The 26,921-nt window shown below is 44.5% G+C and overlaps 3 protein-coding genes and 1 long non-coding RNA gene across 10 annotated transcripts; 2 read left to right on the forward strand and 2 right to left on the reverse strand.

Moving 5' to 3' along the window:
- Window positions 1–995: 995 nt before the first annotated feature.
- Window positions 996–18,665, forward strand: zbtb22a (zinc finger and BTB domain containing 22a). 3 transcript variants are annotated; one of them, XM_084031434.1, is made up of 4 exons: window positions 996–1,162; window positions 7,777–7,980; window positions 15,896–16,658; window positions 17,168–18,665. In XM_084031434.1, the coding sequence occupies exons 2-4, from the start codon at window positions 7,789–7,791 to the stop codon at window positions 18,271–18,273; spliced, it is 2,061 nt and encodes a 686-aa protein (XP_083887560.1). In that variant the 5' UTR covers window positions 996–1,162; window positions 7,777–7,788; the 3' UTR covers window positions 18,274–18,665. The 3 variants fall into 3 exon arrangements, with proteins under 3 accessions (XP_083887560.1, XP_083887561.1, XP_083887559.1); XM_084031433.1 differs by lacking the exons at window positions 996–1,162; window positions 7,777–7,980 and adding exons at window positions 13,797–14,169; window positions 15,095–15,313 and having other exon boundaries at window positions 17,168–18,664; XM_084031435.1 differs by lacking the exon at window positions 996–1,162 and having other exon boundaries at window positions 7,774–7,980.
- On the reverse strand, window positions 8,652–12,932 carry LOC311027410 (sodium channel regulatory subunit beta-1-like). Of its 2 annotated transcripts, XR_014598608.1 has the most exons (7): window positions 12,392–12,932; window positions 12,134–12,297; window positions 10,982–11,219; window positions 10,487–10,628; window positions 9,746–9,767; window positions 9,536–9,610; window positions 8,652–8,835 (listed from the first exon to the last, which is right to left on the reverse strand). XR_014598608.1 is itself a non-coding variant. In XM_084031436.1 (6 exons), the coding sequence occupies exons 1-5, from the start codon at window positions 12,438–12,440 to the stop codon at window positions 9,541–9,543; spliced, it is 663 nt and encodes a 220-aa protein (XP_083887562.1). In that variant the 5' UTR covers window positions 12,441–12,930; the 3' UTR covers window positions 8,652–8,835; window positions 9,536–9,540. The 2 variants fall into 2 exon arrangements, 1 of the variants encoding a protein (XP_083887562.1); XM_084031436.1 differs by lacking the exon at window positions 9,746–9,767 and having other exon boundaries at window positions 12,392–12,930.
- Window positions 18,666–20,275: 1,610 nt separating the features above from the next.
- Window positions 20,276–26,508, reverse strand: mbpa (myelin basic protein a). 4 transcript variants are annotated; one of them, XM_084032816.1, is made up of 7 exons: window positions 26,285–26,508; window positions 24,552–24,647; window positions 24,104–24,130; window positions 23,231–23,251; window positions 22,850–22,908; window positions 21,709–21,792; window positions 20,276–21,317 (listed from the first exon to the last, which is right to left on the reverse strand). In XM_084032816.1, exons 1-7 carry the CDS (start codon window positions 26,402–26,404, stop codon window positions 21,119–21,121), a joined length of 606 nt encoding a protein of 201 aa, XP_083888942.1. In that variant the 5' UTR covers window positions 26,405–26,508; the 3' UTR covers window positions 20,276–21,118. The 4 variants fall into 4 exon arrangements, with proteins under 4 accessions (XP_083888942.1, XP_083888943.1, XP_083888944.1 ...); XM_084032817.1 differs by lacking the exon at window positions 22,850–22,908 and having other exon boundaries at window positions 21,207–21,317; window positions 26,285–26,505; XM_084032818.1 differs by lacking the exons at window positions 22,850–22,908; window positions 23,231–23,251 and having other exon boundaries at window positions 21,207–21,317; window positions 26,285–26,506.
- LOC311028338 lies at window positions 21,199–21,975 on the forward strand. Its single transcript, XR_014598708.1, has 2 exons — window positions 21,199–21,333; window positions 21,704–21,975. It is a non-coding gene; the product is annotated as an uncharacterized lncRNA (long non-coding RNA).
- Window positions 26,509–26,921: the final 413 nt, after the last annotated feature.

The following is a 26,921-nucleotide window of genomic DNA, read 5'->3' on the forward strand; positions in this document are numbered from 1 at the left end:
ACACTTACATACCAGTGCATATATAATTAAATTGCATGCTCTATGATAAGAAATGGCTACCTTTCTTTGACAGGCTACACCGTACCAGTAGGCCTATTACTCACAGATCAATCTATTTGGTCTAATAATCGGATCTCTGGAATCAGAGCCTACTGTCCTGAAATAGAGGCATCCTCTCCTCCAAAGGCCTCCGCGGAAGAAAAGGCAACACCGCTGTCCTCCCCTGCGATGACGGGCGACGAATGTGGAAAGACGTGACCCCAACCCCCCGCTTCGCTCGTGGAAGAGGTGATGGGCTCGTGCCGGCCTTGCAGGACAAAACTGCGTGAGCGTTAAAAAAACACACACACAAACGCCTCTAATAGCTAATATTAGAGATCCAGTGACGGTTGACGGCGTTTTGTTCCTGCGCCACCGCGGCACCTCTGCCGCTCAGACCGGAGGATGCTGCAGATGCACTGCGGTAAAAAAAAAAAAAAAAAAAACGGCTGAGCGCGTGCAGCAATGTGACGACTATATATGAAAACAGGAGAGAAAAAAGCCCCGCCGCTGATATTAAACTAGTCTAGCTTCGTCTGGAGAGACCACCATAGGGGCCCCACTCACCTTGCCGGTTAATGCGCGTTTGAGAGCAACAGACGGCTCCTCACGGTTGTGATTTTAGTGTGAACCGGCCCTTTAACTGAGCTCACGTCGGGGCGGGGTGATTCTGCTGTTTAGGAAGGAGGGGTATCTGTCAACAGAAGACCGTCACATAACGGCAGATCAGTCAATAACGTCCAATATCTGCCCGTTTATTTGTGCGTCCAGCTTTTTATTAACCCTCTAAACCCTCCTAAAGCTAAAGCGACATGTTTTAGCTGCCGACCGATGTGATGGCATTTCATAACAACTACAACTTTAACACCAAACACCCACTCACGCTGTGTGTGTGTGTGTGTGTGTGAGGATTCGCTGATGCTGCGTTTTTATCAACCAGCTAGCATCAGCTAGCTACGCCTACGGGCAAGCTGCTGTTAGCATTTACGAGCTCGCTTCTTCTTCTTCTTTTTAAATACACAAACAAGCGATGGTACTTCGTGTATATTAACGTTGTGCTGCAAATAGCCAGCGACGCTCTCCAGTAAAGTAAAAAAAAGCTCGACATTCCGACATATCCAAGGTAAAGTAACTAAGCTAACGTCAACTGCTAGCTAGCGAGCTAACGTGTAGCTAGCCAGTGATTAGCCCGTTAGCTAACTTAACATGCTAACTGAGGTGACTTTACCAAACTACATGTCAATAATGGTGGTTTATTTTATACCGCCGTTTATGTGACGGTTCTTGTTCGTAGCTAACACTAGCTAGCTAACGGTTTAAAGTGGAAGTGATCATCAGGTGGAAGCTCTCTCACTTCACGTCACCAATCAATACGTTTATTGACGATTACCTACTTTAATCTGAGGCAAGAGCAACATTGCTACCAATATCTGTCATTGTTAATGTAGGACTACAGTGTTATTGTTATCTATTTCTCGGGCGCATGGCGTCTGTCCGACTTCCCATTCGTCCGACTTCCCATTTGTCCGACTTCCCATTTCTTAATTTTTGGGTCCATTAGTCCGACTCTCTATTTCTCCGACTACCCAAAATTTCGAATTCCCATTTCTCCGACCATACATTTCTATATTTTTTTGTCCATTAGTCCGACCTCCCATTTCCCCAGTATGCCCGGTGTTACGACTCCCAGTAATTACGACGGAGTATTAGACCGACTAATCCGGCCCAGAAGCAGGATAGACTGAGATATCAACTTAATCTCCTGTATTTTGACGGCACCAAAGTGTAGTCAAAAGTTCGTGGGTCCTGCTCCTGTTCCTTTATTTTTTAAGACATGTGCACAGATGTGATACAGTCAGTGAAAGCTTAATTAATAAACACAAAGTCTCGGCATCCGAAGGAGGAGATGCCTTTAACGGGAAGCAGACCGTGGTGGATTTCAATCACACACTGTTGCAACTTTAGAAAATTTTATCCAGGAAAAAAAAGACTTACAAACACGGACCAAAACGGCTCCATAATACGCACAAAAATCCAAAAGAAACTAAAGTTAAAAAAATAAAATAATAATCTCTGCATGACATTTTGTTCAGTGAAATCCACAGACAAGACGGCTGCAGAAGTGGGGCGTCAGTTTATTTTGAAAAGTGCTGGGGACAATAACCATACTGGAGTTTGTTTTGAGGGGTGCTGGGTAGGCTGTTCCGTTAGTTTTGACTTTTGTTAACACTAGAGGTGACCCCGAATAGTCGTTGATTGGATTCGGAGGAGTCTCATTCACTGTTCATCAAATCATCGCAAAATATGGTTATGAAAAAAAGATCGTACCATTCTGACTCACTGCTGCTACATATAATGGCCGCGTTTCCCAGATTCGATCGTTCTTAAGGACTTAAGAAGGCTCTTAAGAAGGGTTCGGCTAAGAAGGAGCGCTAAGATACGGGTGTTTCCCAGACGCGTTCTTAACTGCCTTCTTAGGAGAACCTTAAGATCAAGCCAAAGAAGCTTCTTAAGAAGCTCTTAGTGGGAGCTGTCCACCGCGGTGGTGCTGAAACTGAATCAATGGATGCCAGGCTAATCGATCACCCACCTCTTTATCAGCGCATAAGTCACACACAGCGCCCCGTGGTCCCCCCGACACAGGTGCAATTAGGCTACACGTATTGTGTGTGTGTGTGTGTGTGTGTGTGTGTGTGTGTGTGTGTGTTTGTACCAACAGCTGTATCCAAGTAGTAATCAAGCCCATTAGCGCATATATACCCCCGTGGATATAGGCACACACACGTGAGAATGGAAGAAAGCAGCAGCAAGCAAACCAAGCGGGCACCGGCGTTCACCGCGGAGGAGATGGGCGTAGTGCTTCCTACCGATCCAGCATGGATCCACCAGGGAGGGATTGTGGATTGGAACGAGGGTGCCATCCACCACACCGATCACCCGGGGGATCCCAGCCACTGCGTGGAACCCTTGGTGGACCTGGCGGACCTCGTCTCGTGTGGTGGGCATCTTTATGTAGGTCCGGGCATGACGCAGGAGAACCGTATCACAGCTGCCCCACTCCGTGACACCGATGCCTTGCTGAGGCCGGTGCCGTCCCCCACCACCTCCAGGAAGCTCACCACTGCGTAAAAACGCAGCGCAGCCAGGAGCTGCACCTCAGGGCTGAGGGCAAAGTTGCAGCGGGTTGCTCTCTGGATGTGTGTAGACAACAGAGTGATCAGCCGTTGGATCTCCGCACGGGGCAGCCGGTACTTTGCCTGGACAGCCCGGTCTGACAGCACGTCCAGTGGCGAGAAGTGCTGACGCACGTAAGCATTTATATAAACTGTCTGGCTTCGCGCACGGCGACGCTGTTGGTTCGCAGCGAGAATGTGCTGTATTGCAGCCATGGTTTCTCACACGCGCGGACTTTGGCAACGCCTTTATATAGAGTAGCAGGTGGAGGTTCAGCTGAGTTCAATTACATCTGTTTCCTTGATATCTGTGAAATGCCACAGGGTTGTTGATGTGTTTTTATGTGTAGTACTATAAACTCATATATGCAGATGTGTGTGGAAAACTTAAACGTGTAATTCAATGACATTTTTTTTGTTTTTTTTAGCGCATTACAACATTGAGCATTGTTTGTTTATTATTTCGAAAAGTGGAGGATATAAATTTCCCTGACGTGGCTTGATCACTGAGCATTTGGTCGCTAAGAAGGCTGTTAAGAGTGGGTCAGCTCGATCTTACGTTTCCTTCTTAGTGAAAGATCTTCTTAAGCTAAGAGCGACTCTGGGAAACACGTCCTTCTTTCACAGCGTTCTTAAGAGCGCTCCAAAGACGATCTTAGCACTTAAGAGCTTCTTAACGAATCTGGGAAACGCGGCCAATTTATTTGACTTGTAATAGCCTATAGCCTTTTTTGATACAAATTAAGTGATTAATGTGCATTGGAGGTCCTGAAAGAAAAACAAAACAACAGCGCTGTCCATGGTGCTGTGATCGACCCCTGGCCTGATGCTCATGGCCCCACCCCCAGCCCCCACCTCTGCTGTAAAGGCTAATAAAATCATAGAAGGTCATATGACCGTTGTAGATAGAAGGAAAAAAATAGAAGGAAAAAACAAATTTGGGTTATCTGAGTGGTTAATTGTAATATCCATTACTAGGCTGATCATGTTTTTGTTTAAAATAGGGTCTGTGAATATCATTTCCTCATTTATTGATGCAGTCATTTGGGTACTTAATGATCAGTAAAACAAAATGCCTCGAGTCCATATTTATGTTTCTTCAGTACCTATGGCTGATGGTTTGGCTAATTTTAAATAAAATATTGCCCACCCCTGTGTTATTACAGTAACACTGGTGCACGTTGTGCGCAAATGATGCGCTGAGGTCCGGGTTGTTAGCGGAGCTGTCCATGGTGCTGATCGGCCTCCATGACGATGCGTCGCAACAGGGCTCTGGGTCAGAGAGGCTTATGTATTTGCCACTTTCTTTTATTTTTGCCACCTGATTCTCTGTTTGTGTACACTTTTGTTATCGTGCTTATGACACGCACTGTCCCCTGCAGATTGGCAGCCGACTTAGACAAAGAATTACCGTAAATTACCAAATAATAGCCGGGTTTCAATTAACCGCCGGGTTCCCTTTAAACGCCGGGTGCAGGTGTATATTTTGATAAATAACCGCCGGTTCCAAATAAATGCCGAGTCTAATTATTATTATTTGTTTAAATCAAGGAAGAAGACGTGTCCACTGACACTGCACGTTTTTCTTCTTCGCCTTCTTCACGTATTGTGCTTTCTGTCAGTCAATATCACACTGATGATCGCCATGGCTCCGGTGCAGCAAAAAAGTACGACTTGAAATTCAAACTTTCTGTCTTAAAATATGCAGAGGAGGAGCAGCCGCTAGACGTTTCTCTGTCGACCAGAAGAGAGTGAGACATTGGCGAAAAGATTAAACGGAGCTTCAGCGTCTGTCCGAGGAGGACAGCAACAGGGCCAGGCTGCCTGGTGGAGGTGAAGAAGGCTAGCGAGGAGCTGGAGATAAACATGCGGGGATGGGTTATCAGCAAACGGGTATGCCACGAGAGTGTGTCCCGCAAAATGATCAGGGCGATGATGAAACAAATGTACGCCACTGTGAGTGACAGCAGAGATGAGGAGTTTGCCGCGAGTGCTGGTTGGATAAATCGTTTCCTCCGCCGCAACAACTTCACTTGCAGAAGACGAACAACTATTGACCAGAAGGATGCCAGAGAATTCACCGAGAAGCTGGAGAAGTTTGTGACATTTTCATCCCGGATTTTTGAGAGGAAGGAATTAAAGCCTGGTCCAAATAAACGCCTGGTCCCAAATAAACGCCTGGTCTGTTAAGTGATTGAAACAAATAAACGCCTGGTCCCAAATAAATTAAAAATTAGCAAAAGCGAGAAAACTTATCGTCCTTAAGTAAATAAGTGAATCTGTCAAGGCATCATGCCGACAATGCAGCCTGTGGCGTTTGAACGCACCTCCAAGACACAAAAAAGCGACTGTGTGGTTCTTTTAACGGTTTAATTTCCCAAAGCAGGTGAAAACACAGACACACTTGATTACATAATAGTAATACATTTCAAAAATAACGAAAAAGCCATCAAATTAACGAACTGAATAATCCAAAATCCATAAACAACAGTGGCCGCGTTTCCCAGGGCCGCGTTTCCCAGATTCGTTAAGAAGCTCTTAAGTGCTAAGATCTTCTTAGGAGCGCTCTTAAGAACGCTGTGAAAGAAGGATGTGTTTCCCAGAGTCGCTCTTAGCTTAAGAAGATCTTTCACTAAGAAGGAAACGTAAGATCGAGCTGACCCACTCTTAACAGCCTTCTTAGCGACCAAATGCTCAGTGATCAAGCCTCGTCAGGGAAATTTATATTCTCCACTTTTCGAAATAAAACAATGCTCAATGTAGAACGCTCACAGCTGCGGACCTGTGGCGCAAGAAACATAGGCTCATAGTAGAGAAGAAAAAACAACTTTTTATTGAATTACAGGTTTAAGTTTTCCACACACATCTGCATATATGAGTTTATAGTACTACACATAAAAAAAACAAAGTAAAGAAAAAGCCAAAGTCCATGGCTGCAATACAGCACATTCTCGCTGTGAACCAACAGCGTCGCCGTGCGCGAAGCCAGACGGTTTCCATAAATGCATACGTGCATCAGCACTTCTCCCCACTGGACGTGCTGTCAGACCGGGCTGTCCAGGCAAAGTACCGGCTGCCCCGTGCGGAGATCCAACGGCTGATCACTCTGTTGTCTCCACACATCCAGAGAGCAACCCGCTGCAATTTTGCCCTCAGCCCGGAGGTGCAGCTCCTGGCTGCGCTGCGTTTTTTTACGCAGCGATGTCCGCCAGGTCCACCAAGGGTTCCACGCAGTGGCTGGGATCCCCGGGTGATCGGTGTGGTGGATGGCACCCTCATTCCATTCTCACATGTGTGTGCCTATATCCACAGGGGTATATATGCGCTAATGGGCTTGATTACTACTTGGATACACCTGTTGGTACAAACACACACACACACACACAATACATGCGTAGCCTAATTGCACCTGTGTCGGGGGGACCACGGGGCGCTGTATGTGACTTATGCGCTGATAAAGAGGTGGGTGATTGATTTACCTGGCATCCATTGATTCAGTTTCAGCACCACCGCGGTGGACAGCTCCCACTAAGAGCTTCTTAAGATCTTTGGCTTGATCTTAAGGTTCTCCTAAGAAGGCAGTTAAGAACGCGTCTGGGAAACACCCGTATCTTAGCGCTCCTTCTTAGCCGAACCCTTCTTAAGAGCCTTCTTAAGTCCTTAAGAACGATCGAATCTGGGAAACGCGGCCAGTGATGGTCAAAAAGAGGCAAACATTTAAACCATGACTGTGAATCTCCTTCGCCTCGAGCCTTTCCAAACTGACCCAGAGCCGGTTCGGTCCAAAGTCGGAATTCTGGATGGTTGGATTTAGCCCTGGTCGGAATACAGAGATTATTTTGGTCGGAGCAATGGGCAGTCGGACCAATGGGGCTAGAAAAGTCGGATTAATGGGTAGTCGGAGAGATGGGCGGTCGGACTTTTGGGCCGTTGGACTGACGTATGCTCCCCCTATTTCTCTGCCATATACCCATGAATCTAGGTTCCCTCAGCCAGATATGACAAATTGAATTAGCTTGTTTTAACCTTATGAGGCTGACACTAATACATTTATTTTTCGTTGTCTAGGAAAAATACAATACCATATCAACATTCTTTTGATTTCTCTTGTTCCACTAATTGATTATCGCTGACTTGTTGTTTCATCTCTGCTTGAATGTAATTACTCTAGAAAATAGATAATATATTGGTGAAATTAAATGAGTCCATGTCTCGCTTTATCCTCAGTTAAATGTCATTGTTGTTGTAGTGTTTCTACTACAGTAAGATGTTTAGACAATGTGTATGTCACATTTCTTTATTGTAAACATTTTATGATCATAAAAAAACAGCCACGTATCAACATTTTACATTTTATGCATACTGTAAAACATTGAAGATAAAATTAGTTTACTTTATACCACAGTAACCTTAAACGTTTGAATACACTATACTTTCTGGACATCTACTGTACAAGTCAATGCTTTCAGTAGCAAAACAAAGGCACAGAATATTGTATAAACCATGAGAAACATTAGAAATTATGGAGCACAGTTTCCCTTTGTGATGTGTTGTTCTTCTCTAGTTTTATGTGACCATGGATCCCACCTGCAGTGCTTCTGCTGCTCCAGCTGGTTTGACTGCCCAGGTGTGTTTCCCTGTTCTGGACAATCTGAACCGCCAGCGTGAAGAAGGCAGATTATGTGATCTCTCCATCCAGGTGCAAGGGCAAGTGTTCAGGGCCCACCGCTGTGTGCTCGCTGCGTCTTCGCCTTACTTTCATGACCAGGTAAGCCAGGGTGGATCATTGTGCAACACGTAGAGGGCTGAAGGCATGACGCATATCTGAAAGGCATCAAGTGAGCATCAATCTTGTTCCCTCGACAAAGGATTATTCCAGAAAATAAGCTCTGTGGCAAACAAACGTTCATGACTAAGCACGTAGGGAGAGAGGACAGACCCGCTGGTCTACGTGAGGTACGTAGGAAATATCTTGGCGAGTACGATCGTTTGGTTCAAAAGCTGAAAACGTGAAGAGTAGAACAGATGCTTGGCACCTGCTGGCATTCTCGCTTTGACCAAACAACTCTACGGGTGACTTGTGCTATTTTTAGATTGTGCCTGTGGGCGAACAGAAGCTTGTGGGCTCTGTGTAAAGTATGTAGGACGAGGGTGTACGAGGTGATGACGTTTAGTATTCTCATTAAGCCGCTTGTTAGCAACCGCCTTGAAATGAAATGAACGAGAAAAAAACATTAAAATCTCTCTCGTGTTAACCACAGACCTTATTTCAGGCATCCAACCAAAAACCCATTAAAAAAAACCCTTGGGCTTCGAGACGATGGAACAGGCAGTTTTTTCTCACCCTATATTTCTGTGCAGATGCCCCAAACTCAGTCTGTCTTTGTTCCTATCTCTCAACAGGTGTTATTGAAGAATGTTACAACCGTTTCCCATAATGGTTTCCTGTTGAAGAGCAGAACATGCTTTTGTGGCGTAGGAGACTATATACAGTGGTTCCATGCTCTCGTATGTCGTAGCCATGAGGGCTGTTTGTCAAGGAGAAGGTAAGATAGTGGCTGGACAAGTCGTCTCCATGCAGGTCAGAGAGTGGAAGGATGTTTTCAGTCCACGGAAGAGAAGCCTGATGATGAAGACAACGTATGTTAATGGATTTAATGGCGTTGATTCAAAACCAATGTGTTTTTAGGAAATCTAGCTCATCAATAAACACTAGAAGCACTGAAGTACTTCAATATTTCAATATAGGTATCGATACTTTTCAGAAACAAACAAAACTAAAGTTAGCTCGTTAGCTTAGCTTAGCATAAAGACTGAAAACAGGGAACATCTAGCCTAGCTCTGCCCAAAATCCACCTTAGCTCGTTAGCTTAGCTTAGCATAAAGACTGAAAACAGGGAACATCTAGCCTAGCTCTGCCCAAAATCCACCTTAGCTTGTTAGCTTAGCTTAGCATAAAGACTGAAAACAGGGAACATCTAGCCTAGCTCTGCCCAAAATCCACCTTAGCTCGTTAGCTTAGCTTGGCATAAAGACTGAAAACAGGGAACATCTAGCCTAGCTCTGCCCAAAATCCACCTTAGCTCGTTAGCTTAGCTTAGCATAAAGACTGAAAACGGGGAACATCTAGCCTAGCTCTGCCCAAAATCCACCTAGCATCATGCCTAAAGTAACACATAATACATTGTTTTTTTATGTGTATAAAAACGTTCAAATGTTCGACAATATTTTCTAAAATTTAGAATATTTCTTATAGAAACAGAATTAAACACTTGGTCAACAACCTACAAAGAAACAAACTGAGGTTAATGTGGGTCACATACCTGTGCTATTCTCCAACCTGCACCCCTGCACAGTTATCTTTACTTTCTGACGCTATGGCTAGATATTCAGCATTTCTAGGAGGAAAAGGAGAAAAACAACAACGTTGTGAAACAGTGTTAAGCTTTTAATGTTAGCACAGTGAAATGGGTGGAAAAATGCAAAAGGTATTGGTTGTATGACGGATGTTTCTTCCTTGTTGTTTGACTTACAGGAGGGAGGTTTTGGTTTTTACTAGGGAGGAGGATGACAGGATGAGACGGACAAGAGGAAAACGTGACAAGTAGACGGGGGGGAGTGTGAGACAAAGAGACACAAGTGAAAACACACAAACAATGATAATCTTAAAATGAAGAAGATACTGTAAGAGGAGACGGAGGAGAAGAATATGAACCAAAGAGGATGGAAAAATAAAAGAAGCCAGCTTGCTTTCGGCACACATTTGAGCTGAACTCTGCAAAACGTAGGTGTTTAAAATGCTTCACTCTTTAGCGCATCAGAGCCCGACCGATATATCAGTATCCGCATACATGCCGGCCAATAAGTAACACAAAATCGCAGTATGGAAGTGCTCAATATGTGTTTGAGGTGTTTCAGAAACAACCCTTTTGTTTTTTCCAAATGTAAACTGAATCTTATCCTCAATTCTTTAAAAATCGAATTTAAAGAATCCTTGGATTTATAGTTCATTTTAAAAATAAAAGCAGATATATCGTTACTGGATTTCTATTTTTAAGACACTCAAATGCATTTGTCTTAAAACTCCAGCACTTAGTTTGGGCTCTTCTTGGTGTTCTAATGTCGCTGGATACAAACCTTGCATCTCCAAAGTGTCTGCTTTTCAAACACTGAGAAATGTTTAGATTGCTCAGTAAAATCCCTCAATAAAACAAACACTGGAGTTACAAGGTTTTCACATGTCCCGAGCTCATGTGCATCCAGACAATACTTACGCTGCTTCTCGTAACGCTTCTTCCCCAGCTGCTGATATCTTCCTGTAGCAGTAAATCATCTCTATGAGGAGCCAGACCTGCAGGCCGATGATGGTCACGTACATCATGACCTCGGAAACGATGGAGGCCGTTCCTCTGGTCGCTGCACACATGAAACGCCGGGAAATCAAGAAATCAGACACCCGACAAAGCAAAACCTCTGAAATTCAGCCCATTAAAAGTAAGTTCAGAGTCATTTTATACATTCTAAGAATGTATTAAGAATGAAAAATGTATTAACCACATCATATTCTTCCTAATTTCTCATTGTTCAGGAATCCAGATACAGGCTACCTGTGAATTATAGTCATGTGCATCTGAAACTGCTAGGTTTTAAACCTGAATGCATAACAAACCTATCATTTTTATCTCAAATTCACCATAAAAAATGACTAAATGAGGATGTATTGTTGCTGTTTTACTACAGTGACATGTATGGATGCCACCGTCGCCTACCTTTAGGGACCACAGTGAGGTGGACCACCTTGCTGATCACGGTGTTGTACTCGTAGTACTGGTATAAGAGGGTGCGGTAGAAGAAGCACTGGTAGGTGCCCGAGTCGTTGAAGGTGACGTTCAGCAGGTATATGGACGCGTCCTGGATGTCCTGGCTCCTCTTACTGCCGTTCCAGTCCACGCGATCCATGAAGTTATCGCCCTCGATGTTTGGGCCATTCTCATTGTAGGTGTAGATCTGTCGCCACGGAAACAACCACAAGGTTAATGAAAATCCTGCTGTGACAGAAAATGAATCGTAGTAATTTTGTTACTTTATTATTTTGTTGTATAGACAGTTTTTCTTCATGGATAAATAATAATAAACAGATAAATCTGTAAAAAGGCTTCATAACGCCACAAAACATAAGGTTTAGTGAACGAAACCTAACAGTTAAGTTTAAGTTTTTGTGTTTGGCACAATGAGAATGGGGTGGAGGTAAGGTCACAGAGACTTTGACCTTTGACCTCCAAATTCTTAGTGGTTCATATTTGAGTCCAGGTGGACTTTTGAACTAAAAATGTGAGCAAATTCCGTCCAGGCCTTCCTGGGATATCACGTTCATGAGAATTAAAGCAGACAGATGTGCGTCTGTGATTGAACAGACGACCTGAGGACGTAACGTCTCTGGCGGCATAAACGCATCGCCTCAATTTCATTCCAAATGTCCAGATCCTGAAGCTTGGTCTGAATGTTGGATCATTTGGATAAAGCTAGACTGAACCATCTGTACAGCTGCATGATCACAACATGGACTCCAGCTGTGGTGTAAAATATCACAATTGATTGCCTCTGAACATCACTGTGACCTTAGCACTGGGCGCTATGATGGGATCAAGGGCGGATGTGTGTGGGCGGGATAGAGAGAGAGAGAGAGAGAGAGAGAGAGAGAGAGGAAGAGAGTCTAAGAGCTTGGGTGTGTATGATGCACGCATTTATAAAAAGCTTGTGTCTTGAGGAATGCAGTGTGTGATTTTATGGATGCGCGCACGACTAAAACTCCTTTGGAAGCACAAATATGTCCCGCACTCCACAATGTGCCGCGTCAGCGTTAAAATAAAATTGTGCTGGCATCAGACTAAGAAGGTCCTCCGTGATGAATTTGCACTCACGCGAGCAAAGTCGGACTCTCCTTTCCCCCTGAAGTACCACTCCACGGTGGCCGTACTCTCCACTTCGCTCCTCCTCTTGCAGGAGATGCAGCCCAGTTTGAAGCCCTTGCCAGCCACCGCCTCAGTGTCGGAGTCCACCTCTGCACAGGCCCCGATACAGTCCACTGCAACAACAACAACAACAACAACAAGACACTCACTACTCTGCCTTAACGTGATGTAGCAACAAACCATAAAGGATGCAGGAAGTCAACTCACCAGTCTTGGTGCAGAGAAGAGTGATGAGCAGGATCTTTAACAGTGCCATGTCTCCAGATGTTCCAGCAGCTCTGTTATCAGAGGAGGAGCCCCGAAATGTACCAATTCTGACAGCAACGCCCCTTCGTGTGGAGCACCAAAAGACTTTTGTTCAAACTTTAAACAAATGTCATGACACTCTTAACGATGGAACAAAGCTTTTCTTTTATATTTCAAGAAGACGGAGCGAATTCCAAACGTGTCAAGCGGCTGCTGTAGCGTTGTAAAGTGCAAAATGTATCCGTCCACAGGCACTTCCCTTATACGCCTGATGTATCGTCCTAACCGCCCCCCAGCCTGCAGCAGATTCCTATGACTGCAGGATGTATTGCCACAAATTATTGATGCCTCTGACACAGCCCCCTAATGTATCTCTGCAAGCGAGGATTTCAAGTGGTGGTTTTCTTCCCCTGCTTTTAATTATCAAGCTGCATATAAAACAATCCGGATGTCCGACTCAAAGTGTTCCCCAGATCAACACCCTGAGATGTGATTAATTTCTTTTTATCCCTTAATCTGAGATACCCAGAGCAAGCATTAGACCTGCCTGGGTCTGCCCTGCTCTCTTATGTTGGAAAATTGCAGAAAGATTATGACAAATGTATATTTTGTGCAGCGTGCAAGCTTCCGTCTACAGTACACTTACATACCAGTGCATATATAATTAAATTGCATGCTCTATGATAAGAAATTGCTACCTTTTTTTGACAAGCTACACGCTACCAGTAGGCCTATTACTCATCTATTTGGTCTAATAATCGGATCACTGGAATCAGAGCCTACTGTCCTGAAATAGAGGCATCCTCTCCTCCAAAGGCCTCCGCGGAAGAAAAGGCAACACCGCTGTCCTCCCCTGCGATGACGGGCGACGAATGTGGAAAGACGTGACCCCCCACCAACCCCCCGCTGCGCTCGTGGAAGAGGTGATGGGCTCGTGCCGGCCTTGCAGGACAAAAACTGCGTGAGCGTTAAAAAACACACACACAAACGCCTCTAATAGCTAATATTAGAGATCCAGTGGCGGGTGACGGCGTTTTGTTCCTGCGCCACCGCGGCACCGCGGCCAAAAAAAACGGCTGAGCGCGTGCAGCAATGTGACGACTATATATGAAAACAGGAGGGAAAAAAAGCCCCGCCGCTGATATTAAACTAGTCTAGCTTCGTCTGGAGAGATCCCCATAGGGGCCCCACTCACCTTGCCGGTTACAGCGCGTTTGAGAGCAACAGACGGCTCCTCACGGTTGTGATTTTAGTGTGAACCGGCCCTTTAACTGAGCTCACGTCGGGGCGGGGTGATTCCGCTGTTTAGGAAGGAGGGGTATCTGTCAACAGAAGACCGTCACATAACGGCAGATCAGTCAATAACGTCCAATATCTGCCCGTTTATTTGTGCGTCCAGCTTTTTATTAACCCTCTGAACCCTCCTAAAGCTAAAGCGACATGTTTTAGCTGCCGACCGATGTGATGGCATTTCATAACAACTACAACTTTAACACCAAACACCCACTCACGCTCTGTGTGTGTGAGGATTCGCTGATGCTGCGTTTTTATCAACCAGCTAGCATCAGCTAGCTACGCCTACGGGCAAGCTGCTGTTAGCATTTACGAGCTCGCTTCTTCTTTTTTTTTTAAATACACAAACAAGCGATGGTACTTCGTGTATAATAACGTTGTGCTGCAAATAGCCAGCGACGCTCTCCAGTAAAGTAAAAAAAGCTCGACATTCCGACATATCCAAGGTAAAGTAACTAAGCTAACGTCAACTGCTAGCTAGCGAGCTAACGTGTAGCTAGCCAGTGATTAGCCCGTTCGCTAACTTCACATGCTAACTGAGGGATGAGTGACTTTACCAAGACCTTTGACCAAACTACATGTCAATAATAGTGGTTTATTTTATACCGCCGTTTATGTGACGGTTCGTGTTCGTAGCTAACACTAGCTAGCTAACGGTTTAAAGTGGAAGTGATCATCAGGTGGAAGCTCTCTCACTTCACGTCACCAATCAATACGTTTACCTACTTTAATCTGAGGCAAGAGCAACATTGCTACCAATATCTGTCATTGTTAATGTAGGACTACGGTGTTATTGTTATCCATTTCTCTGCCATATACCCATGAATCTAGGTTCCCTCAGCCAGATATGACAAATTACATTAGCTTGTTTTAACCTTATGAGGCTGACACTAATACATTTATTTTTCGTTGTCTAGGAAAAATACAATAACATATCAACATTCTTTTGATATCTCTTGTTCCACTAATTGATTATCGCTGACTTGTTTCATCTCTGCTTGAATGTAATTACTCTAGAAAATAGATAATATATTGGTGAAATGAAATGAGTCCATGTCTCGCTTTATCCTCAGTTAAATGTCATTGTTGTATTAGTGTTTCTACTACAGTAAGATGTTTAGACAATGTGTATGTCACATTTCTTTATTGTAAACATTTTACGATCATAAAAAACATACAGACAGCAACACATACTGTAAAACATTGAAGATAAAACCTTAAATGTTTGAATGCACTATACTTTATGGATATCTACTGTACAAGTTAATGCTTTCAGAAGCAAAACATAGGCACAGAATATTGTATAAACCATGAGAAACACTAGAAATGATGGAGCACAGTTTCCCTTTCTGATGCGTTGTTCTTCTCTAGTTTTATGTGACCATGGATCCCACCTGCAGTGCTTCTGCTGCTCCAGCTGGTTTGACTGCCCAGGTGTGTTTCCCTGGCGCCCGCGCTGCTGTTCTGGACAATCTGAACCGCCAGCGTGAAGAAGGCAGATTATGTGATCTCTCCATCCAGGTGCAAGGGCAAGTGTTCAGGGCTCACCGCTGTGTGCTCGCTGCGTCTTCGCCTTACTTTCATGACCAGGTAAGCCAGGGTGGATCATTGTGCAAGACGTAGAGGGCTGCAGGCATGACGCATATCTGAAAGGCATCAAGTGAGCATCAATCTGGTTCCCTCGACAAAGGATTATTCCAGAAAATAAGCTCTGTGGCAAACAAACGTTCATGACTAAGCACGTAGGGAGAGAGGATGTACCCGCTGGTCTACTTGGTGAGTACGATCGTTTGGTTCAAAAGCTGAAAACGTGAAGAGTAGAACAGACGCTTGGCACCTGCTGGCATTCTCGCTTTGACCAAACAACTCTACGGGTGACTTGTGCTATTTTTAGATTGTGCCTGTGGGCGAACAGAAGCTTGTGGGCTCTGTGTAAAGTATATAGGACGAGGGTGTACGAGGTGATGACGTTTAGTATTCTCATTAAGCCGCTTGTTAGCAACCGCCTTTTTAAAGACGTACCAAAATGAACGAGAACAAAATCTCAAGCTTGTGTTAACCATAGTCCTTATTTCAGGCTTCCAACCAAAAACCCATTAAAAAAACCCTTTGGCTTCGAGACGATTGGAACATGCAGTTTCTCACCCTATATTTCTGTGTATCTCTCGACAGGTGTTATTGAAGAATGTTACAACCGTTTCCCTTCCCTCTGTCATGGATCCAGTGGCCTTTGAGAGTGTCCTGAGCTCCGCCTACACGGGCCAGCTGAGCATTGTGCACGATGACATCGTGAACTACGTCACCGTGGCCAGTTTCCTCCAGATGTGGCACATCGTGGACAAATGCACCGAGATCCTGAAGAGGCCCCGGCCCGCAGCAGAGGTCTCCGCCGGCGAGGCTCACCCTGGCACTGTGTCCCGCCAGCAGTCCCCGAGCAGCACGGACTGCTTATATCTGGAGAGGGAGGGAAGACGGAAGGAGAGGAAGCCCGACGCCTTGCCTCCCTTAGCTACATGGAGACGTCCGCAGCAGTTCCCCCGGTGGGGGCGACCACGGCCCTCATCAGGCCAGCACTTAGCCGACTCTCAACTGGACACCCTCCCTGGCTATGTAGAGAGTGATTACGGCAACTGCGAGGAGGCATGGGTATCGAGCCATGCCAAATCCAGCCACTTTGCTCATGATGGACCTGGACACAATAGCCGGTACCACGGGGGGTTCCCTAGTGGTGAAGCATTAAAGCAGAAAGTCAGGTTCCAACAGCGGGGAGCACCAGCGAGCACTGATAGGCTGCTCGATAGGAGCCGAGATGGCGGCGAGAGCGATGAGACACAAGAGAAGAAGAAGAAAGAGAAGAGAGAGATTGAGGCGGATGAGGGAGTTGGGGAAGGAGCGGGAGAGAAGAAGGGAGGCTTTGCACAAATGGGGCACTGTGGTAAGAGACAAAAGCCTCAATTCACTTTAAACACAAAAGTGACGTCTGTCTGTCAAAAACATCTTGTTTATTATTTAGTGGAATTCCTGGAATATATTTTAATTATTTTCTGAAGAGGAAAGAGGATCATTTCATCAAACTAGGTCACTTGTGTAGTAAAAATTTGTAATTTAGAAATTATAATATCTAAATTACAATATAAAATCAGACGGGTTCCTCCTGTCAAGAGAAAGTTAGACTTTTAGTTACATTCCACGTTAAGCTGCAAATCGACTGACCAAGTCTGCGATCCCTGGGCCCTTTTTGTATTGAATCCTGAAAGTTTTTGCCGCTGGACGATAATTATCTTAATAGAGGGAAGACAAAGTTTAATGTCATTCATATACGTGTATTCCCCCACACTTAAACTCAGGAATCAAGTTGAAAATCATCGTATGTATATATGTATGATTGTGTGATTGTACTGTGCATGGTTTTGATTCGATCTTTGTCTTACATTTCCTCTGCAGACTTTCACCCCATTTCCAATGAGAATGTAGGACAAGCCACGGGGAAGGCGAGTGTGGAGGAGGTGAAGGACAAAGTGCAGAGAAACCTGGCAGGAAGAGATCTCTCCTCGGATCTGGTCAGCACTCACGCTTGCCAAACAGGTGCAGGAGTTCCCGGCCCTTCCTGTCCCGCTTCAGCCCGGCTGCAGTGGCAGACGGGCCCCTGGTCTCAACCAGACCAGAGACCGCCGGACGGAGAGGGTGGCAGCTGCAGTAAAGACGACGAGGAGGACGACGAGGAGGAGGACTTTGAATGTTTCCCAGAAGGGACGTTCAGCAGAGAAACGTATGATGAGATAGAAGACGGCACGGGGCAGGTTTCCCAGAGGCCTTTGGTGCCCGTGTCTCCTGACTTCACCATGGCAGGGTCAGAGGTCAACTGGCCCTCCACCAGCGTGGGACAGGGTAGCTCGTTGACCCCCACCTCAAGCCGCCATTTGTCTCCTCCCTCTGCTACGTTTCCGCCAGCCTCTTCACCCCCGACTCCATCTTCGTCTTCCTCAGTGTCTCTCGCCGGCACGCCCTACACGGGCAAAGTCCACTTCTGCCACTGCGGCAAAGCCTACACCCTGAAGAGTATGCGTGACCGGCACGTGAAGATGCAGCACCTCAACCTACGGCCCTTCGGCTGTCCCGTTTGCACAAAGTCCTTCAAGATGAAGCACCATCTGACCAAGCACCTTAAGACTCACGGGGGGCTGCGGCCCTACGAGTGCAGCCTGTGTGGGAAGAAGGTGGTCTGGAGAGACAGCTTCCTCAGGCATCAGGCCCGCTGCGAGAGACTGGCCTCCAGCTCCTCGGCCAACGGCAACAACACGGGCGCCGCTGCAGCCGACATGGACGGCAGCTTCGGCTACGGGTTTGAAAACGGGGGGGCTTTTCTAGCGACGGGAGGACAAGTGAAAGTGGAGGAGGTGGATTTTCACCGGGAGATGGAGGACGGGATGCGCGGTCTGTTGGGCAGCGTGTCTGGGATTGTGGACGAGCTCAGAACTCAGACACAGAGCTTGGACCCCGATGGTCATGTTTTTAAAGAGGAGGCCAGCGAGAGCTTTTGCGGGAATTAAAGCGCTAACCGCATTTCCATAAATACATACACATGAGGACACAAATCATTGAAGGCTTCTTTGAGCAGCCGCTTTTTGTTTCATCCCTTTTTATGTGCATTCTCTTCATGTTACAGATACGTCTGACAAAAAAGGAGCAGTCGTATGCTTCGTTCAGGCGGTCCCTTTTAGTTTGTGCAGTTCTTGTGTAGTGATGCTGGTAACTACATCTGTATGGTGAATGTACTTCTTCAGTCCAATTAAAGTCAGTTTGCATTTTGCACATAAATTATTTGCCATTGATCTGCATCAGAAAATAAATACAAGGGCCTAAAAGTGTTTTCTGTGCCACATAGGTGTCTCTTCGCACTATATAAAGGAAAGAAGTCTTGGTATGTGTGGTAATAAAAACCGTTTGGGTTTGCTCATTGATTGTGGAATCATGCGTTTATTGTAGAGGGTCATTCTAGCGTTTTCCTGAACAGTCTCATACCAGAACACTGGATCACGTCAGAAAAGCATCTTTGCAGCACAATGGTGGAGCACTAGAGGTCTCTCTTGCTCCATGATGCAGCATCTCTTCTCTGTGATCAAACATTATAAAAGATCTCCATTGTCTTTGAAGGAAGACTCTTCCATTAATTCCATTAAGGACCCAGAGATCATGAAAGAGGACGAGCCAATGAATGGGACTGTCATTTAATGTATTCGGGGGCATTGAGGATGCCCTAAGAGATTTCCATTTCAATGGCAAAAGAGGAACATCATAAATGTTCAATTGTGAAGATTATCTTGCTGAACTCTTTAATCATACATGTCCGGTTGCCACAGAGGTTATTTTCTGAGGTACTCCAAAATCCAGTGGAAAAATTCCACCAACCTTTTGTCGAGGGAACCAATGCGATGCACAAATCTGACACAAACGAGTCAATTCTCAGTATAGAGAATTACACAGATGTTGAAATGACGTAGTTTGAGCCTCTATATATCAGAAAGTTATTTTGGGGCATTTGAATACATCTGTGGGGTTATTTTCTCACCTGACATCTGCATGGCCTGATTCAATGTAAAGACAAACCTGATTGAAAGTCTCCAGGTGGATTTAACCGTAGGTGTGAAGGCTAAAATGCGTCAAACACAGGAAAACTGTCTTTGTGTTCTGCAGATATGCCAATTATCGCTAGAACATCGCATGCAGACGGAGCTCTTTGTTAATTGTGGTCTTAAGGGCAGTTGTCCTTGAGAAGTTCTATCTCAGCATTTCTATTGATGTGAAACATTGTTTTCCCCCCCACCTCCCGAGTATCATCCCTGTTTGGTGTTCAATTAACTGTAGGACAAAACGTACAGCTTAATAGAGATCTTGTTTTTGTCCTAGAACTCTTTGATATTGGGATTACTGTCTGAGATGATGATTGGCCTCCAGAGGACGTGACTCCAGAGTGTGTGGGAATGTTCATTCGTGAATCATGGGTTGAGTTAGGGGCAAACACGGGACACACTTTGTTTTTTTTCCTCTTCGGTTATTCAGCTGCTCGGTAAACCTTGAAGCTCGTTGCACTCGCTGATATCGTCATGGTTACAAACATCAGGGTACCGATTATTTCTTGTAATATTAAAGCACTTCCCCTCTGATACTGGGTCCATATAATCTCAATTTACAGTCAAAGGACAACCATTATCTAACAGCAGGGCAAGAATATGCTGTCGATCAAAATAATATCTCATAATTCTTAACCAGAAACCCTTTAAAAAATACGTTGACTTCAAGGCGAGGGAAACTATTGAGACCATGAACTCATGTTTACAATGTGTTCTTATACACTTCTATACAATTACTTATTTTTGCAACCAGAGGAGTCGCCCCCTGATGGCCAGCAGAGATAATGCAAGTTTAAGTTACTTTAGTGGGCTCTCTCCTCCCAAACTGTTAAACTAAGTGAACTAAATACAGATTTTCATTCTGTTAGCTACAAACATCCCCCAAAAATAAAAATAGGCGTAATAAAGACAACACACTTGATATATTTTAAAACATTTAATAACTTAGAGGAGACATAACATGTTTATTCCCAGTTAGAATGAACATTAAAAAAAGGGAAACATAGCACTATATTCCTGTAGCAACACCACATGTCGAAAAAAAGCACATTTACAGTTCTTTTGACTACTCTATTAAAATTGACATACAAACAGAGCATGTACACTTATTATGAACAAAATGAAACCAACAAATTCTGCGTCAGGACGTTTGACATCAACATTCAGTGCTCCTCATCCCGTCTTCTGCCTTTGAAACCTTTGAACCACTTACTATCCGACCATCAGATAAAACAAACTGCTGTCTGTCGTCTTCTAAATGAAACACAAACCACATCAAAGCTTCATTTAAGGTGCAAGCGGATAACTCACGATACACGAGATCCACGCAAAACGCTACGATATAGAAAAACAGAGCGGACCGGCTGTTTTTTAGGACATCCTTTAGTTACGTAATAGTGCATTTCAAAAGGGCCTTTTTTTTGAATGAGATACTGTACATGTTGATTAATTACACTTAAGCGTAATGAAACAAAAAAACAATCCGTGGGTTTCCGGACAGGACCACTCCATCTAGATTTCACATATGAAACAGAAACGAGATGCACAAAGACGACAGGGGGACACATAGAAAAACATCTGCCACAAACGAAACCTCAGACAGCAGACACTAGCACCATCAGGTGGTTTTTCCACAAGAAGATATTGAACCAAAAGCACAAACCAAACCGCTTTTAAACAGCTAGACGAGGAGATGTCTGTGGAAGTAGGATTAGAGCAAAAAACACCGGCACAGTGACCGCCTGCATCCCTGGAGAGTGGAGGTTCACACTCTGTCTACGTCACTGTCCACACACACAGGAGGCGTTGCTGTTAGTGGGTTATGGTTTTCTTGAGGCGCTTGCAGATCTGTGTCCCCTCCGTCGTCCTGTCCCATCTGCGTTGGATCTGTGGTTCGGTCCTCGGCGGAGAGCTTAGAAGATGGTGCTCCAGCGTTTGGGGGGTGGACGGGACTTGGTGTCTCCCTGGAGAGAAGGAGATGTTAAAAACAACTGTTCTGGAACTCCATGACAGGTTTTGATTGTCGTTGGGATTGGCGGAGAACATCCACACTGGAAATAAACCCCTAGAGAGGTTGAGGTAGATGCTGCAGAAATATGAATGAATGTGAGGAATGTAATATGTGGGTTTACATGTCACTAAAAATGAAAACGTTGCCCTCGAAGCCGGTTAGTTTATCAGGATGGCAGGCTGCTGTGAAAGCGTGTCTATGAAATGTTTTATTTTCTTACTCACTGGTCTCTGTTGAGAGCCTCACTGTTGCATTATGGGCAAACACAGACAGGAGACTTATGAAGCCCAGATGCAGATAGGTAATAATGCATATTTGAGTAAATGGACGTGTGGTGAGCTCACCAGGTTGAAGATCCTGGACAGCGTGCTTTGGTCTCTGCGTCTTCTGACCGGCGACTTTGTGCTCTCGGCACGCGGCGACGAGGCCTAGAACAAGACGCTCTATGAGCACAGATTGCAACCCGCCGCTCTGTCCTGTAACCTTTAAAACCTCCAACCAGATTCATTTACACTCGTGTCCTTTTTTCTCTTCACGAGATGAGACACGTTTGACCTCAGAGCGTCGGAGATTGATCCAACTACTTTAAGAAAATGCTAATTTTTTCACAATAAGTATTTTAAAAAAGAAAAAAAGACTGCATACTTTTTGTAAATATAACTTTTTGTTTTTTCTCTTTCTTCACTGGAATTGACCTTTTTGATATTTCGTTTTTTAATGCCATTAACATTTTTCAGGCCAAGGACCCCTTCACTGTGGAGGGACCCTCGGATAAAACTGTGTTGCTTATTAAACTCGGCCAATCATAATGTGTACTGAAGCTTACAAAAGTACCTTATTATGATGTATAAATACAACGCTAAGACATTAAAATAATTTTTTTTGACAGATTACATTACATTACATTTCAATTAACTGACTTCCAATAAGTGCATTTGACCATTAGGTACAATGGTTGAACATTCATATATTTATAGAACATATTATAATTCTCTGCATTTCTACGTCACATTTTCACCTCAAAACTTTGATCAAATAGGACGATTTATATTTGGTTATTATAGATTGTATTCACGTTAATGTGTATTTTTGGACATATTTACATTTTTTGAAGAAAAAAAATTTGGGATCAAAAGCCCTGCAGTAACTCTGTGGACCCCCTAGGGGGTCCCGAACCCCCTGTTGAAGATCTCTGCCTTATGGACAATAAAGGTGGAAGGATGTGTGTCTTTTAAACCAGACCAGACTCACATAATGGAGACCTTCAGGGGACAGAAAATAATCAGTAATCACCGTCACACACACACATATGACATCACTACGCAGCAGGGTCACCTGACAGGTGAGAAGACACAAAGAATCGCTGAGTCATCTCTGGCTCAGAGGGGGGTGGAGGTGTTACGGAGTACTGGAGGTGTAAAAGAGGAAGAGGAGGAGGAAGAGGAGGAGGATGCAGGCCAAAAGGTCCTAAGAGAAAATGTTTACCGGCTGTGGTTCATAAATAGTCGAGCCGTTTCAAAGTCATCCAGGAGCAGCGAGTCGCTCTGAAGCAAAGAAGAATCCATCGTCATGAATTCACCAATAAGCCAAGAATTAGTGAATCACTCTTTTCAGGGAATGAAAGAGATTTTGCTTCTGCTTTTGAATACGTCGTGATTCGACTGCTCAGGTATATATAAGATATTTCTCTTCCAGGAGGAAAAGAAAGGGAAAGAGACGGGACGAGGAGGAGGCTGAGATTAGGTCGCAGCTGTGCAGAGAAAGGACACACTGGAGCTCTACAGACAGAATTAAATGGGATCAGTGACCACACACACATACACACACACAGCGGTGCAGTCAGGAAGGGAAGTTTGTGTGACGTACCAAACCCAAGACGTCTCTCCACTGGACATGAAAGAGAAACAGACAGTGACACGATGAGATGAGGGGAGTGTGGTGGCGCCTGCGTCCGCCTCAACACATCTGAGAATCATCCCCGGAAAATGTGAACAATTAGATGTGTGTTTGGTCTGAACACATCTTTTATCTGGCCAGCATTACTGTGTTCCCTTTGAGTTTCTTGACGCTTTTACATTTCGCACTTTTGTTATTGCTTGCTGTTCATTCACCTTCTTACTTTCCTACATTTGGGTCCACAATTTTTTGACACCAATTAACTGTTTTACAGTTAATTTATTAACTCATATGAATTCAAAACGTTTGGAAATGAAAAGGAAACTCTTGCCGTTAAAAGCAGAGTAAGTCATTTGGAAAAACCACTGACTTTGAATGCATCGCCGAACCGAAGAAGTCCCGCCCCCTTTGTTCAGACCTCTGTTTAAAGCCACTCCCCCCAGAATGCCAAACGAGTAGCCGTCCAATTATATTCTCCAGCCCGGCTTTTTGATTGGGCAAGGTTTTTTTTTCAGATGTGAGAGCATTTAATTTATTCGTTGCTATCGGTTACGAGGATTTCAAGTAATATAACAGAGAGTGTTTCGGAATTGAATCACCTACTCAACCTTTAAGGTTCCCTAAAGTATTAATCCAATTAATCCAATTTCCGTTTGTCCAATACTTGTTGAACATGCGTAATACATCAGCATGTCAGCATTGTGGTTGAGCAACACAGAGAAGGATGTCACGTCTAAAAAGTGATCGGAGGTAAATCATCAGTGCATCTCTGCATCTCCAGCCAGCGTCTACACCTCTGGAATGAACAACAAAACAGATAATGTGGGAAAAAATGAGACTCACCCTGGATTTAGGACGAGGAGAGGACACCTGAGAGACACCAAGCAACAACAACAACAGAATGACTGATGGAACTAGACTGTTTGGAAGAAAACAAATGATGGAGCTGCTGATTGCAACTTCCCCCAATTCCTTGTGTTTTTTTAACAGTATGTAAATGAAGGAGTCATGCAGCTTTGTAATCAGAGAGGAAGGAAAGCAGTTTAGCGTTGCCGCACTGTTGATGCCAAGAGTTAGAGCCGAAGTAAATCGAATAGAAGGCACCGGCAGTTCAACACTCCCACGGTATAAATTGGAGAAAAGTTGCATTTTGTTCCGTTCTCTGAGCAATAAATCAAACTCGGTTGAGCTCAAAAGCTGTTTAAACTTGAATTAAACTCAGGATGTTAGAATGGCACGACATGTAGACAGTTAAAGATGTGTAATGTATGATAGGATGTATACAACTTACAAAGCTTCTGAAGAAATGCACCACAGCATTTTCGTTGGTCCTGCGGCGAGCGGAGGATTGCTGGGGTGAGGTGGCGTGGTGACCCCGGAACGACCCCTGTGAGGGTCAACAGAGGTCAAGTCACTGCATAAAGGTCACATGTGAACCAGATTGAGTGATGCTACTGTCAAAGCAAGCTGTCATCAAATCAAAGGGCATCAGGTTTTTAGAGGAGGAACCAGAGGAGTTGCCCCCTGGTGGCCAGCAGAGAGAATGCAAGTTTAAGGCACTTTAGGTTTGGCTTCACTTTTGAGATCCGGCGATTCAAGAGGGATTTTAATTAAATCCTTCGATTTGATTGGCCCGCTAAAAAGTGGTCTGGCTTAGAAATGTACCATGAAGAGCTCCTGTTTGTTCCACACACACTTTCCTTCTCACTTAAAGTTAAATGGGTCTCGTCATATTTTGTTTTACAAAAGAAATGAAGATTTTAATTTAGATATGAACATTTTTTTTTAAATATTTGTATGCATATATTGTTAAATGTGGACAATATGATCAGGATTTGATTTATATGGTTAAAAAAACATTTTTCATTTCACCTGGACTTATCGTGTTAAATCAACAGAGTTGTATGTTTAATGCACATTCATGATGGAGAAGCTGCCCATGAGTTTCAGAGTTAGGACATGAGTTATTCCTGGAAATCCCAGCTGCAGCACACCTCCTAATGTTATAATGACAGTAATTATAGCAGTTTCACATCTCACGGTGTATAAGAAAGGACTACAATCATATTCAACGGGAGGAAATTTGTGAATTGAGGCAATTAGAGGCAATTAAAATACAGCATGAGGCCTGATTTATCAGGTGTAGCTGGCTGAAACACGGTCGCTGACAACCTCCAGAGCAACCGTCTCTGTGCCGTCTGACAAACAAATTCAGATCGACTAACGTCTCTTTATCCTAATTAATGTGTCTGTGTTCTCTGTTGAGTTTCATCAGTGCAAATGAAGTAAGATAAGCCTTTGACATTTTCTGATCCCTATGCTTGTGGCTTCCTTTTGGCATTGAACTATAATACAAGGACGGAACGCCTGAAACATATCAGGGAAAAGATAAAGTAAAAATTAAGAGTTTCTGAAAAAGATCTGAACTAAGGAATAACTGCAGTTAAGAAAATTAAAACATGTATGACTGAAACTGGTCCAGTCCAGACAATTAGGTTTAAAAAAAAAATGTTTTTCAGTTTTTCAGATCAACCATATGAAAGATAAAGTTAAAACTAAAGGAGAAGCTTGGTTGGCAAAAAGCATTACATCTTCTATGCATGAGAATGAATTTTCTTTTTCCAGAGACATAAAAATCCTCTTCTCACAAAATAAAGTGTGGACCTGAAAGAATGGCCCTTTTAAATCTTTATAGGGAGCATCTGGTCGGGGAAATGAGCCTCCAGTGTTCTTGGCTCCTTCAAGCGGCTATTGTCAGAAAGTACAAACTAGGAAATGTCCAATTTCCTCCTTAAAACCAGTAAATGCTCTTGACCACGATGAGATTTGCTTTGTGGGTGTTCCTTTACAATTTCCTACATCTTAAACTTTTACAAACCCAGTGGATTATCTTCTAAAAACGGGGCTATTTTAGCACAGCATTGTTGTACAACGAGGATCTAATTTTGGAGTTTTCCTTTAAGTTTTAGTCTGGAAGAAAAAACCCTGAACTATCCCTTAAGCTGCAGATGCATGGATGCTCACCTTGCTCCTTTTCTTTTTGTCTCCTCCAAAGAAGTTGCTAATCTGATCCATGAGCCCGGGGTTCTTCTTTTTCCTCCCCAGCCCGAAGGCGCTCTGTCCTGAGGTGCTCGCCGTCGCCATGCTGCTAGTCGTTGTTGGGTGGGGTCCGTCTGTCTACTCAGTACTCCTCTTCCAAGTCCACAGTGCTAACTGCTGCTTCTTCAGGGTGGTTTGCTGGTCTTCTGACGCCCAGGGGCCGTCTTTGAAGGTGTCGTCCCCTCGGCCGCGGTGCATCATGGGACACGAGGAGGGTCAGGTGTGATGGGGCGCTGGCTCGGCTCCAGGCATTCTTCGGAGCTTCGGTGGCTGTGTCAGTCAGTGCCGCCCTCCGCCCGGCCATTGTTCCTCTCCCCATCTGCTTCACCCGGACCGCAGGGACAACAAGGGTCATCTCTGAGTCTGCACTCACACCCCGATGCAAAGCAGCCCGCGGCACTGAGAGGCCATTGTTGCCTCGGCCTCGTATATCCTCTCAATGGATTGTGTTTAAATTGGATGTACAGTCACCCAGATTAACATATGGAGACGCCCAAGGAGACAAGAACAGCTCGTTGTGTGGAAACCTGTGAACGCGAGCCAAGTATCCGTGTCTGCACAG

This window comes from Eutrigla gurnardus (genome assembly GCF_963514095.1).
Source record: "Eutrigla gurnardus genome assembly, chromosome: 17".
Classification (NCBI taxonomy): Eukaryota; Metazoa; Chordata; class Actinopteri; order Perciformes; family Triglidae; genus Eutrigla; species Eutrigla gurnardus.

Coding starts and splice junctions, on each gene's coding strand:
- LOC311027410 (XM_084031436.1), bottom strand. CDS start 12,440: ATGGCACTGTTAAAGATCCTGCTCATCACTCTTCTCTGCACCAAGACT. Junction 12,298..12,391: donor TCTTCTCTGCACCAAGACTG/GTGAGTTGACTT, acceptor TTGTTGTTGCAG/TGGACTGTATCGGGGCCTGT. Junction 11,220..12,133: donor GAGAGTCCGACTTTGCTCGC/GTGAGTGCAAAT, acceptor CCGTGGCGACAG/ATCTACACCTACAATGAGAA.
- zbtb22a (XM_084031433.1), top strand. CDS start 15,107: ATGGATCCCACCTGCAGTGCTTCTGCTGCTCCAGCTGGTTTGACTGCC. Junction 15,314..15,895: donor CGCCTTACTTTCATGACCAG/GTAAGCCAGGGT, acceptor ATCTCTCGACAG/GTGTTATTGAAGAATGTTAC. Junction 16,659..17,167: donor TGCACAAATGGGGCACTGTG/GTAAGAGACAAA, acceptor TTTCCTCTGCAG/ACTTTCACCCCATTTCCAAT.
- mbpa (XM_084032816.1), bottom strand. CDS start 26,404: ATGGCGACGGCGAGCACCTCAGGACAGAGCGCCTTCGGGCTGGGGAGG. Junction 24,131..24,551: donor TGCATTTCTTCAGAAGCTTT/GTAAGTTGTATA, acceptor GGTGTCTCTCAG/GTGTCCTCTCCTCGTCCTAA. Junction 21,793..22,849: donor CTATTTATGAACCACAGCCG/GTAAACATTTTC, acceptor GTCTTGTTCTAG/GCCTCGTCGCCGCGTGCCGA.